At 40.0% G+C, this 12,915-nt stretch overlaps 1 protein-coding gene and 1 non-coding gene across 6 annotated transcripts in view; one reads left to right on the forward strand and one right to left on the reverse strand.

The window, feature by feature from the left end:
* Positions 1-12,915, forward strand: part of Ncoa3 (nuclear receptor coactivator 3) — an 81,616-nt gene that overhangs the window by 52,148 nt on the left and 16,553 nt on the right. For all 5 annotated transcript variants that reach the window (XM_090352488.1, XM_090352489.1, XM_090352490.1 and 2 more), the window contains 10 exons: positions 1,459-1,563; positions 2,685-2,857; positions 3,469-3,569; positions 5,189-5,363; positions 6,728-6,916; positions 7,326-7,427; positions 9,339-9,479; positions 9,714-9,861; positions 10,896-11,287; positions 11,442-12,313. In XM_090352488.1, the coding sequence (XP_090208614.1) occupies positions 1,478-1,563; positions 2,685-2,857; positions 3,469-3,569; positions 5,189-5,363; positions 6,728-6,916; positions 7,326-7,427; positions 9,339-9,479; positions 9,714-9,861; positions 10,896-11,287; positions 11,442-12,313 (2,379 nt within the window). In that variant the 5' untranslated portion in view covers positions 1,459-1,477. The remainder of the gene's footprint in view (positions 1-1,458; positions 1,564-2,684; positions 2,858-3,468; positions 3,570-5,188; positions 5,364-6,727; positions 6,917-7,325; positions 7,428-9,338; positions 9,480-9,713; positions 9,862-10,895; positions 11,288-11,441; positions 12,314-12,915) is intronic.
* LOC150050576 (U6 spliceosomal RNA) lies at positions 6,412-6,514 on the reverse strand. The gene has a single exon (XR_016538783.1). It is a non-coding gene; the product is annotated as a U6 spliceosomal RNA (small nuclear RNA).

Below are 12,915 nucleotides of genomic sequence, written 5' to 3' on the forward strand. Positions count from 1 at the left end.
AGGATCCTGGTTTGAAGCCAGCCAGAACAGAAAAGTCTGTGAGATTCTTATCTCTTCCAGAAGACCAGAAGTGGCACTCTGGTTCAAAGTGGTAGAGCACTAGCCTTGAGCACAAAGAGACTCAAGGATATCACCCAGGCCCTGAGAGTTTAAGCTCCATGATTTACCAAAACCAAAAATGAAACAACAAAAAAAGCTATGTATTTCAAGTCTGAGCTGCAAATTGCGTTGAATTTTATCATTTTTATTAATCGGATTCTGCCACCTAGTGGGAATTAGTGTCCTTCAGGCTGTACCTTAGACTAGTTAGAATGTGATATGAATTTTTGTATCCAAAATGTTTATTTAGAATATTAGAGTCTTTAGAATAATGATTTCTTTTAAGAGTCTAGCACTTTGAAAGTTTTAAACAAAAACTAGCTCCAAGAATTAAAATCTGCTGTTCTTTCTTAACAGATGTACGATACTATGTTTACCATCTTCATCAATGAAACAAAGCATGTCATTGTTTCCATTGGTCAATTAAAATAGTTGCTATAGGGCTTACCCCTCCATACCCAAGAGCTTTGGTATTTTAATCTGCTTTCGAAGCAGAATGCAGGAGTGTTTTGCAATGTCATTTATACAACATAGGTTGTGTTTTACACAACAGAAGTAAAACACATTAGATGACAAGTATTATGAATGAAATCGTCCATGGAGTAAAGCACTACCTAGATTTACCACTTGAGAACTTCTTGCCAAATCACAGGATAAGATTTATTTGTGAGCTGGGAGTGTGGCCTAGAGGTAAAGTTTGCTTAGAGTGAATCCCTGGATTCCATTCCTCAGTGCCACATATATCTAACACTACATAAACAGAAATTCAGAAGTGGTGCTGTGGCTCAAGTGGTAGAGTGCTTGCCTTGAGAAAGCTCAAGGACAGTATCCAAGGCCCTGAGTTTAAGCCCCAGGCCTGGCAAAACAAAAAGATTTATTTGTGTAGATATAAAATTCAGCTTATCAATATTGGAGACTTGACAGTCTCTGATGAGTTATTAAATATGAAGATAATGTCTTATTTTTTTTAGCATGTAATCAGTATGTACATTTACAGTAGGACCTGAAAAACTTTGCTTTCTTGAATCTGGACATTCTGCATAATTAAAGTGGAACCTGGTCTATGACATTTTTAGTATAGAGAAAGTACTTCTGAATTACAGGATGTAATGTTTTCATGGAAACATGATGGCTTTTTCTTTTTGCCAGTCCTAGGCCTTGAACTCAGGGCCTGAGCTCTGTCCTTGGGCTTTGTCAAGGCTAGAAATCTACCACTTGAACCACAGCACCACTTCCGGCTTTTTTCTATGTATGTGGTACTGAGGAATTGAACCCGGGTCTTCATGCATGCTAGGCGAGCACTCTACCACTAGGCCACACTCCTGGCTGATGGCTTTTATCTTGTTTGTTCTTTCTTAGTTGCTGATGTACTTTCAAGATGAGTGGACTAGGAGAAAACTCCTTGGATCTATTGTCCACTGATACACGAAAACGCAAGCTGCCATGTGATACTCCAGGACAGGGGTAGGTGGTTTATTTCTAGATGCTTTACCTTAGCTTGGCCCTTTCCTCCTTAGTTTTGTTTTGTGAAATCCCTTCCCCACTCTCCTTCCCCCCTCCCATATTAGGGATTGAACTCGGTACCTTGCTAGGCAAGTGCTCTACCACTAGCCTTGTTTTTTTTTGATATTTAAGGATAATATCTCAATATCCTGTGTACATTTTAGATTAAAAATATTTTCACTCAGTAATCTTTTGCTTTGTGGCAAGGCAGTGGTACTGAAGAAATAGCCTTTTGATGTAGTTTGGTTGTTGCTGATTTATGAATAAAGGGTTTAGGAATAAATGGCCAGTATTAGTACAGGTAAGAAGTTTGATATCCTTTAAAAATGCAACTTTGTATTTTGGCATTGTGTGGTTTCACCATTCTTTTCATGAATGAAATTAGAAATCAGAAATAAAATGCTGTCATTCTACAGTGCTACTCAGTTATAAAAAGTACTTGCCAATGTCATTGGCATTGAATTTGAATATATCAGTTGAAACATTAAGATCATGGAACTTAATAATAGTACTTGTTTTTGTTATTTGTAAGGAATACTCTTTACCTACTGGTAAAAAACTTTTTCAAATGAAGTGACAGGTTAACTTTTCTGTAGGCGTCTTGGTTAATAAAAAGATATAATTGAGTTTTGGGTTTATATTACTATTATTATTGTTCCTACTATTACTACTACTACTATTTTGGTTGTGGGGCTTGAACTCTGGCTCATGCCTGTGTCTGGGCTTGAGCTGAAGAGCTCAAGGCTACTATCCTACCCCTGGAGCCACAGCGTCACTTCTGTTTTTTCTAGAGGTTAATTGGAGATAAAAGTCTCATAGTCTTTAGTGCCCAGGGCTGGCTCTGAACTGTAATCCTCAGATCTCAGCCTCCTGTATAGCTAGGATTACAGGCGTGAGCCACCATGCCTGGCTTACATTGTCATTGTTGTTTTAACTGGGGTCAGTCTTCTCTCTTAACCACTTTATTAGTTTCTACTGGCTGAGTTTATTACCGGGAATGTGAGAATGTGAGAATGTTGTATAGGAAGGGTCTGCTCAACTTTTGGTGATAAGTGTATTATGGCTTTTCTCCCTCTTTTTAGTCTTACTTGCAGTGGTGAAAAACGGAGGCGAGAGCAGGAGAGCAAATATATTGAAGAACTGGCTGAACTGATATCTGCAAATCTTAGTGATATTGACAATTTCAATGTCAAACCAGATAAATGTGTGATTTTAAAGGAAACAGTAAGACAGATACGACAAATAAAAGAGCAAGGTAATAGAAAGTAAGAAAAACACTCAAGTTTTTCTAAAGGAACTTGTTATTCCCTTCTCCCACCCCCACATTCTTCCCCCACTTAATGGTTGGTGTTGCTGCTGGGGATTCCAGCCAGGGCCTTAACTCCTGAACTATGCTCCAGTCTCCTAATTGCCCCCCCTTTTTTGGGGGGGGAGATCATGGGGTTTGAACTTAGGGCTTGGGTGCTGTCCCTGAACTTTTTTTTGCTCAAGGCTAGTGCTCTCCCACTTTGGATTACAGTGCAACTTCCAGTTTTCTGGTGGTTAATTGGAGATAAGAGTCTCATGGACCTTCCTGCCAGGGCTGGCTTCAGACCAAGATCCTCAGATCTCAGCCTCCTGAGTAGCTAGGATTATAGGCATGAGCCACTGTTGTCCAGCCCTTTTGGTAGCTTGTTTTGGTAGAGACTTCAATTCAGGCTAGGGTTAACCATCTTGATTGATTTAAGATATAAAAATAATTGTGGCATCATTTTCAGATACTATCCCTGTATATTTGTCTGTATTTATATCTGTTCTGGGGACTACTTGGACTTAGTCTATAATTGGTAGATATGGCTTTCATTGGATCACTTTTTGACTCTTCAGGAAAAGCCATTTCAAATGACGATGATGTTCAGAAAGCTGATGTGTCATCTACAGGACAGGGAGTTATTGACAAAGACTCTTTAGGACCACTTTTACTTCAGGTAACTATAAAGAGTATTACTGTTCATAGTGTCTTGTTCTGTGTTGTATTGATAAAATATTTTTATTGGTTGAGTCTTAAGAACTAAAATAAAACATGTCTTTCTGTAAAACAGTGAACTCTATTCTGGGCACAATGATAAAATGTCCTTATTTTCTTTTTTTTGCCAGTCCTGGGCTTGAGCTCAGGGCCTGAGCACTGTCCTTGGACTTTTTCAAGGCTAGAGCTCTACCACTTGAACCTCAGCACCACTTCTGGCTTTTTTCTATATGTGGTACCGAGGAATTGAACCCGGGTCTTCATGAATGCTAGGCAGGCACTTTAACCACCAGGCCAAAGTCCCGGCCCAATGTCCTTATTTTCAATTTGTAACTTAGAGGGCCCTGACCCTAATAAAAGTTTAGTTACAAACCGAGAAAGCACATACATAAAAAACTATGAAAATGAAATAAGAAAGAATTCATAATTCATAATTCCACAAAGGTAACTCAATATTTCAGAGAGGTGGTATTTAGGAATATTTTAGCACAGATCTGGTTTTGTAAAATTTTACGTGATCATGTGGTATAGTGCAGTTGTGAACCTTCCATGCTTTGTCACCATTTTTGTGACTCTGATGCTCTCCTATTGTTTCTGTGATTGAGCCTGCCCTTAGTTCCGCTAACTCTTTTCATTCATGGAGACTCCCGGAGGAAACTTCTGATCTGCTACCTATTTCTGATCTGCTACCTACGCCTATTCTTTCCTTCCCCTGGTATGGAACCCTAGGGTCTTGTGCTTATTGGGCAAGTGTTCTACTAATGAGTCACACATCTAGCCATCTCCCTCCCCTCCCCATGATTAAAAGGCTCCATACAGATTTAGTGCTGTATTTATCTTTTTTTTCTCTTTCCAATCATTCTTTTTGCTTTTTCTATATTCCATAGTAATGGTGCTAAGATGAATAGAATGGCAGTTGTTGTGATTGTAAATCAATAGTAATGTTATCCTGTTGTATTTATTGACTAAGGCTGTTATTAGTCATCTAAGTCTCTCTAACAAAATCAGGGTGTTAGCAGGATTGGTTTCTCCTGAGTTTGCTCTCCTAGTTTGTCACTGTTTTTTGTTGTTGTTGTTATTTGTTTTTTATTTTTTAAATGGGTTTTTCTGTGCAATCCTGGTATCTTTTTAGTCTTTCCAGTTATATTGACTAAGATTCTTACTCTATGACCTGTTTTTTTTTTCTTTTGTTTTGTTTTTAAAGTGGCTTGACTTTGTTGCTTAGGTTTGTGGTATACTTTTTTTTTTTGCCGGTCCTGGGCTTGAGCTCAGGGCCTGAGCACTGTTCTTGGACTGTCTCCCAGGGTAGAGCTCTACCACTTGAGCCTCAGCACCATTTCTGGCTTTTTTCTATGTATGTGGTGCCAAGGAATCGAACCCGGGTCTTCGTGCATGCTAGGCAGGCACTCTACCACTAGGCCAAACTCCCGGCCCCTCTATGACCCCTGTTATTAATTACTTTCTTAAAGACCCTACCTTCAAGTACAAGTGACATTGAAGGGAGATACTCCAGCCATGGGCATTTGGGGGAAGAGCTACAGTTTGGTCTATATCAGCTTCCATTAATATATCCCATTTTAGGCATTGGATGGTTTCTTGTTTGTGGTGAATCGGGATGGAAACATTGTATTTGTATCAGAAAATGTTACACAGTATCTGCAGTATAAGCAAGAGGACCTGGTTAACACAAGTGTCTACAATATCTTACATGAAGAAGACAGAAAGGATTTTCTTAAAAACTTACCAAAATCTATAGGTAAGCTTTCTCTCTGCGTTTTTGGTTTGTTGTTTTCAGACAGGTCTCATCCTATGCTTAGGCCTTGAATTCATCGTCCTCCTGTATCTGCCTCTCAGTTGCAGGGATAGCAGGTGTATACATGCCCGGCTGTAGTTAGGCTTTTAGCGTGTGCTTTCTAAACACACACACACACACACACACACACACACACACACACACACACACACACACACAAACACACACACACACACACACAATCACACATTTTTTTTAGCTCCCTTGATTCCTTTTTTTTTTTTTTTTTTTTGGTGGCTCATGGAGCTTGAACTTCTGGCCTGGCTCTGTCCCTGAGCTCTTGAGCTTAAGGCTACCACCCTACCCTTGAGCCAAGCTCCACTTCCCATATTCTAGAGATTAATTGGAGATAAGTGTTTCAGGTCCTTTTGTGCCCTGCTGGCTTTAAACCTTGATCCTCAGATCTCAGCCTCCTTAGTAGCTAGGATTACAAGCTGCGTTTTCTGAAGGCTAGAGCTCTACCACTTGCGCCACAGCACTACTTCTGGCTTTTTTCCCCTATGTATGTGGTACCAGGGAATTGGACCTAGATCTTAATGCATACTAGGCAAGCATTCTTACCACTAGGCCAGACTTGCAGTTGCTCCCTTGATTATTTCTTAAAAACGTTATTGTACTTTTAGGAAGTCCTGGAAACTCGTTTCTGTGGGAAAAATGAGTGACTAATAGCAAGATTTTCAAATGTGACCTCCTTTACCTGAAAATTTGGTCCAATGGACCAGATGCACAGCAAAATTCTGCTAAAAAGTTAAAATTATTCATTTTTTATGTATTGCTATTCTGAAATGTTAGTGTAGGTATTGTGATGACAAACTTAGTGAGAAAGTACAGCTTCAATTCTGTACTGTTCACTCTGTGGCAGAAGTCTTTCTCTGTTCTCTAAGCTGGTTCTGAGTTCCTGGATCCCAACAGTCTTTTCTTCAGCCTCCTGAGTAGCTTTTACTGTAGACATGTGCTACCATACCAGCTTGTGGCTTCAATTATTTTTATTTCAATTGTGGAGTACTTCATGGATTTGCCTGGCATTCTTGGACAGGAGATATATTAATCTTCTCTTAATCATTTCAGTTTTAGTCATGTATTTCTGAAACAACTGTATTATTACTTTGAATTCTTTTTTTTCTTATTTCTTTTTTTTATTGTAATTAGTAAAAGGGTTACATGATATTTGCCAGATAGAAGGTGCATTAATTCACATACATTGATACCCTTTCACATGTCTTGGTACCCATTTCCCTCCCTGAATTCTTGATAATAGACTGGAGTTACCATATTTGTAAAAACTTATTTCAATTTGTTTTCCAAAGTTAATGGAGTTTCCTGGACAAATGAGACCCAGAGACAAAAAAGCCACACATTTAATTGTCGTATGTTAATGAAAACAACACATGATATTTTGGAAGACATGAACACCAATCCTGAAGTGCGCCAGCGATATGAAACGATGCAGTGCTTTGCCCTGTCTCAGCCACGTGCTATGATGGAGGAAGGGGAGGGTAAGAGCATCTTGTTTGCACATCCATGTTGCTGAGACAGCCATACTTAAGGTTTTGTGCCTTTACTGTTGTAACTTTTTTGGTGGGGGGCGGGGGGTTGGTTGTGGGGCTTGAACTCTAGGCCTGGGCCTTGTTTCTGAGCTCTTCAGCTCAAGTCTGGTGCTCTACCACTTTGAGCTACAGTACCCCTTCTGATTTTCTGATGGTTAATTGGAGATAAGAGTCTCATGGACTTTCCTGCCTGTCTGACTTTGAACTACAATCCTCAGATCTGAGTAGCTAGGATTATAGGCGTGATCTACCAGTGCCCAGCTTATTGTAATGTTCTTACTGACATTTGGGTCCTGACCTGTCTGTTGAATACATATATCCAAAAGTAAATAGAGTCATTATAAATTTTATATTGTAGATTTGCAGTCCTGTATGATCTGTGTGGCACGCCGCATTACTACAGGAGAACGAGCATTTCCATCAAATCCTGAGAGCTTTATAACCAGACATGATCTTTCAGGTAAAGTGTGTGTGTGTGTGTGTGTGTGTGTGTGTGTGTGTGTGTGTATAACATCTATAGCATACATATACTGTATTTTGTAAGAATAGCTATTTTCATGTTCTCTATTCATGTATGTTATCTTCAGTTAATGGTCTTGAGGCTGCTTGAGATTAATTTTCACAAATGAAAAAATAGCAGAAAAGGAGTTTTGTATTTTGAATTGCCAGTGTCTTTACACTGATGGATATTAGTTTGTATTGGCTAAAATTTCTATTTACTTGCCTTCTAATGATGGTGACAGGAATTGTAGATGTTATATTTCCAGAGTGGATCTTTCTGTACCTCTTAACATTTCAAGTATTAATATTATTACTGCTGGTCCTGGGGCTTGAATTCAGGGCTTGGTTGCTTTTCCTGAGCCTTTTTGTGCTCAAGGCTAGCACTCTACCTCTTCAGTCACAGTGCCACTTCTGGCTTTTTCTCAGTAGATTATTGGAGGTAAGCATAGCACCGACTTTTCTGCCCAGTATGATCCTCAGATCTTAGCCTTCAGATCAGCTACGTTTACAGGTATGAGCCACGGGTTTGCTACTGAAAATGTTAAATAAAAGTATTTTTACCTAAGCAGTTTAGTGACTAGCATCTTATAAAAATGATCTCATTCATTACTTTTTTTTACAAAAGCAGTACTGATTTACTGTGAAAGAAGATACCAAACTAGAAAATACATTATTTTTTGTTCTAGTAAGCATTTAAGAATGAGAGCCATCTTACCAAAGGTAGAATTGGTGGTGTCTAGCTGTCTGTTTCACAGATTTGGTGCAGCAGCAGAACCTGGTTTGGCTGCTAGAGAAACTATTCTCTCTCATATGTTTCATTCAGTATGCTTTTCCTTCAGTATGCTTTTCCTAAGCATCTGGTTTATTTTGACACAGGATCCAGAACTAAGCTCAGAGGATGTGATTGAGAACATATTTTTCCTAATCTCTGTGTAGTGCACAGTATTTTCTCTTTCCTGCACTGCATTAGTTCCTTTTGCCTAGTTACTTTTTTCTCCATTAATAAGTTAAGAATTAATCACCAGTAGAAGTCTGGATTTTTGTCTGTAGCTAAATTGTAGGGCTGGCTTAGCATGCACAAGCTCTGGGTTCCATCCTTAGTACTGCAAAAAAAAGTCTGACTTTGGGGTCGGGAGTTTGGCCTAGTGGTAGTATGCTTGCCTAGTATGCACAAAGATCCCCGTGTGATTCCTCAGTACCACATACATATAGGAAAAAAAAAAAAGCTGAAAGTGGTGCTGAGGCTCAAGGGGTAGAGCTCTAGACTTGAGGAAAGTCCAAGGACAGTGCTCAGGCCCTGAGCTCAAGCCCAGGACTGGCAAAAAAAAAAAAAGTCTGACTTTGCAACAGCTACTTGAGGCTCATCTCTTTAGCACATTCTACATTGGTCCTTTCTCATTGGGTGCATGATTCACTTTTCCCTCTACCATGCTGAGGATGGAACCTAGGGCCATGCACATTCTAGGTTCATCCGATTCTTTTGTTAAAGCTTCCTTCCTGAGTGGACAGAATGGGCTGAAATCATGAATCCTCTAGTCACCTTGGTTTTCTGGTGACAAGCTCCTTCTTGGGACCATCTAAAATGGAGATCCACACTAAATTGCCTCCTGGAGCAAGAATTCTTATGAGCCACTAAAATATTATTAGGAAATCCCAGAACCTAGATGGATACATTATTATACCCAAAGCAGAACATGTCACTGTGAGAACTTCCTGCCAGGACTATGTCCTTAAGGAGAAAAGACAACGGAAGTTTTGAGAAGGCAGAGTAAGGATTTAGTACCTTTCATTTAATCCTCCAATGCCAAATCATGGATATGCAACAGTAAATACTTGACAGGATTTGAATATTGTGTTTTCTATACAATAGGAAAGGTTGTCAATATAGATACAAATTCTCTGAGATCTTCCATGAGGCCTGGCTTTGAAGATATAATCCGAAGGTGCATCCAGAGGTTTTTTAGTCTCAATGATGGACAGTCATGGTCTCAGAAACGTCACTACCAAGAAGGTAAAGACATGTGGAGTCTTGGTCTTGATTATTATTGGTTGGGCATGCTCAGTAGCACTAACTGTATTCATGACCTTGTATATACGATTCTTGAATCTACCTACTTTTTTTTGCTGCAGATCTAATCTTTCACATAGTTTGAAAAATTGTACTTGATATACGATTTCTTCTTCTCTATATGTATTTGTTTTGCCAGTTGTTGATAATAGTAAGTAATAGCATGTTTTTCCACAGCTTACATTCATGGCCATGCAGAAACCCCTGTGTATCGATTCTCCCTGGCTGATGGAACTATAGTGACTGCACAGACAAAAAGCAAACTCTTCCGAAACCCTGTAACAAATGATCGCCATGGCTTTGTCTCAACCCACTTTCTTCACAGGTAGAGAGGTTACATTTATGTTAAGTGCATTCATTATTATTAGTGTAAAAAGGAAAACAGAGAAAGCAGTATTGATGGAGTTGATTATGTGAGTTTAGATTTCTAGATTGCTTTTTTTTTTTTTTTAGGTTGGTCGTGGGGCTTGAACTCTGGGCCTGGATTCTGTCCTTGAGCTCTTCAGCTCAAGGTTAGGGCTCTACTCTTGAACCACAGTGCACAGTGCCATTTCCAGTTTCCTGCTGGTTAGTTGGAGATAAGAGTCTCGCAGACTTTTCTGCCTGGGCTGGCTTTGAACTGTGATCCTCAGATCTCATCTTTCTGAGTAATTAGGATTATAGGTGTGAGCCACCAGGCTCTCAGCTAGATTGCTTTCTTTAAGGTGATATATATATATATATATATATATATATATATATATATATATGCATACTTTTTTTTGGCCAATCCTGGGGCTTGAACTCAGGGCCAGAGGACTGTCCTTGGGCTTTCTTCAAGCCACAGCACCACTTCTGGCTTTTCTATGGTACCAAGGGATTGAACCCCGGTCTTCGTGCATGCTAGGCAAGCCCTCAACCACTAGGCTAAACTCCAGCCCCAAGGTAAATTATATGCAAATTATATATTCACTAAATACTTCCTGGGAAATGGGAAGGGTAGTGAATTAAAAAAAGTATGAATATTTAGGTAATCACAAAGTGATTGCTTTTGTGTTACCTTTTATTTCTAGTGATTTTTAGGGACTCAATTTAAAATTTGAAAGCTCACTTAACAACAAAAGAAAGCACCTACTGGTGCTGGCAATGATAAATGAAGAACATGTGAAGGAGGATATTCGTCCTTTGATTATCTTGAATATTTTCCCGATACTTGCAGGGTAAGCTAGATATGCCGCAAAGATTCCAGGTAACATGTGGTGGTACTGCTCATTTAATAAGCTTCAGTTTATTAAAAGATGCTTTCTTTTCCTAAGTCTGACTCATTGTTTTAATTCTTGTAATTTTTTAGTAAAAGTTTTACGTTGTGTTTCTTTGCAGAGAACAGAATGGGTATAGACCAAACCCAAATCCTGTAGGACAAGGCATTAGACCTCCTGCAGCCGGATGCGGCAGTTCGGTAGGCAGCATGAGCATGTCGCCAAACCACAGCTTACAGATGCTGAGTGGCAGGGCCTATGGCTTGGCAGAGCCCAGCACCACAGGGCAGATGAGTGCTGCTAGGTATGGGGCTTCCAGTAACATAGCTTCACTGACCCCTGGGCCAGGCATGCAGTCACCGTCTTCCTACCAGAACAACAACTATGGGCTGAACATGAGTAGCCCCCCACATGGCAGTCCTGGTCTTGGCTCCAGCCAGCAGAATATCATGATCTCTCCTCGTAATCGTGGGAGCCCAAAGATGGCCTCACACCAGTTTTCTCCTGTTCCAGGTATTCTTGTTAGAATTTACTTCTATTTATTTTTTTCTTTCCATACTATTGTCATTCTGAGTGAATCAATTTTATGGTAGACACTTTGAAGTAGTGTTTTTGTTTCTGTTTCTATAATGTCTGATAGTGTAATTTTCTTCTTCTCCACATCTAGGCGTGCACTCCCCCATGGGCTCTTCTGGCAGTACCTCAAGCCACAGCTTTTCTAGCAGTTCTCTTAGTGCCCTGCAAGCCATCAGTGAGGGAGTGGGGACATCTCTTTTATCTACTCTGTCGTCACCTGGTCCCAAATTGGATAATTCTCCCAATATGAATATGAGTCAGCCAAGTAAAGGGAGCAATAGTCAGGATTCAAAGAGTCCTCTCAGCTTATACTGTGACCAGAATGCAGTGGAGAGTTCAGCGTGTCAGTCTAATAGCAGAGATCACCTCAATGACAAAGAAAATAAGGAGAACAGTGGAGAAGGATCTGAAAATCCAAGGGGGCCTTTGGAAAGCAAAGGCCATAAGAAATTACTACAGTTGCTTACCTGCTCCTCTGATGACCGAGGCCATTCCTCCTTGACCAACTCCCCTTTGGATTCAAGTTGTAAAGACTCTTCGGCTAATGTCACCAGCCCCTCTGGAGTTTCATCCTCAACACCGGGTGGTGTGTCCTCCACATCCAATGTGCATGGGTCACTGTTGCAAGAGAAGCATCGCATTTTGCATAAGTTGCTGCAGAATGGGAACTCACCAGCTGAAGTAGCCAAGATTACTGCAGAAGCCACAGGGAAAGACACCACCAGTGTCACTGCCTGTGGCGAGGGAGATGTTAAGCAGGAGCAGCTAAGTCCGAAGAAGAAGGAGAACAACGCACTTCTGAGATACCTGCTGGACAGGGATGATCCTAGTGACACACTCGCTAAAGACTTACAGCCCTCGGTGGAAGGGATCGATAATAAAGTGACGCAGAGCAGCGGCTCTGCCGTTCCCAGCTCCAGCCAAGAGAAAGACTCAAAGATTAAGACTGAAACAAGTGAAGAGGTAATCTATTTTCTCTGTGCCATCGTAGTTACAACATTTCATTGTTTCTGTGTTAATTGGATGATTTGTTTGGTTTAATTTTTTTGTGTGGTACTGAGTTCAATTCAGGCTCCTACTTAGTCAACTACTGCACCACTTGAGATATACTCTCAGCTTTTTTCATATTTTTTTTCAGATAGAATCTTGCACTTTTGACCAGGCCAGCCTTGGACAGAGATCCTTCTACCTCTGCCACAGTCCTGTGTGACTGAAATTACAGGTGTGAATCATCATGCCAGGCTTGTTTTTTGAGATAGTCTTGGTAACTTTTTTGCCCAGGTTGGCCTTGAACCAACTATTTCAACCTCCCCAGTAGCTAGGATTATAGGTGTGGGTCACTACACCTAGCAATGTTATTTGTTCTTGATCTTCACTTTTTAGAAATTGTGTTTGTGTGTGAGTGTGTTAGAAAACCTAGCTATGTTAGTTGTTTTTGATTTTCACTTTTTGTATTTTTTTGTCTTAGAAGTGTTTCACAATTTAGAAATATCAAGTGTGAATTTTGTAAAATGTGAGTATAAATAACTTTTTTTTTGAGACAAGGTCTCACTGTGAAGCTCAAA

This window comes from Megascapheus bottae, chromosome 18 (genome assembly GCF_031878675.1).
Source record: "Megascapheus bottae isolate mThoBot1 chromosome 18, mThoBot2.hap1, whole genome shotgun sequence".
Taxonomy (NCBI): domain Eukaryota; kingdom Metazoa; phylum Chordata; class Mammalia; order Rodentia; family Geomyidae; genus Megascapheus; species Megascapheus bottae.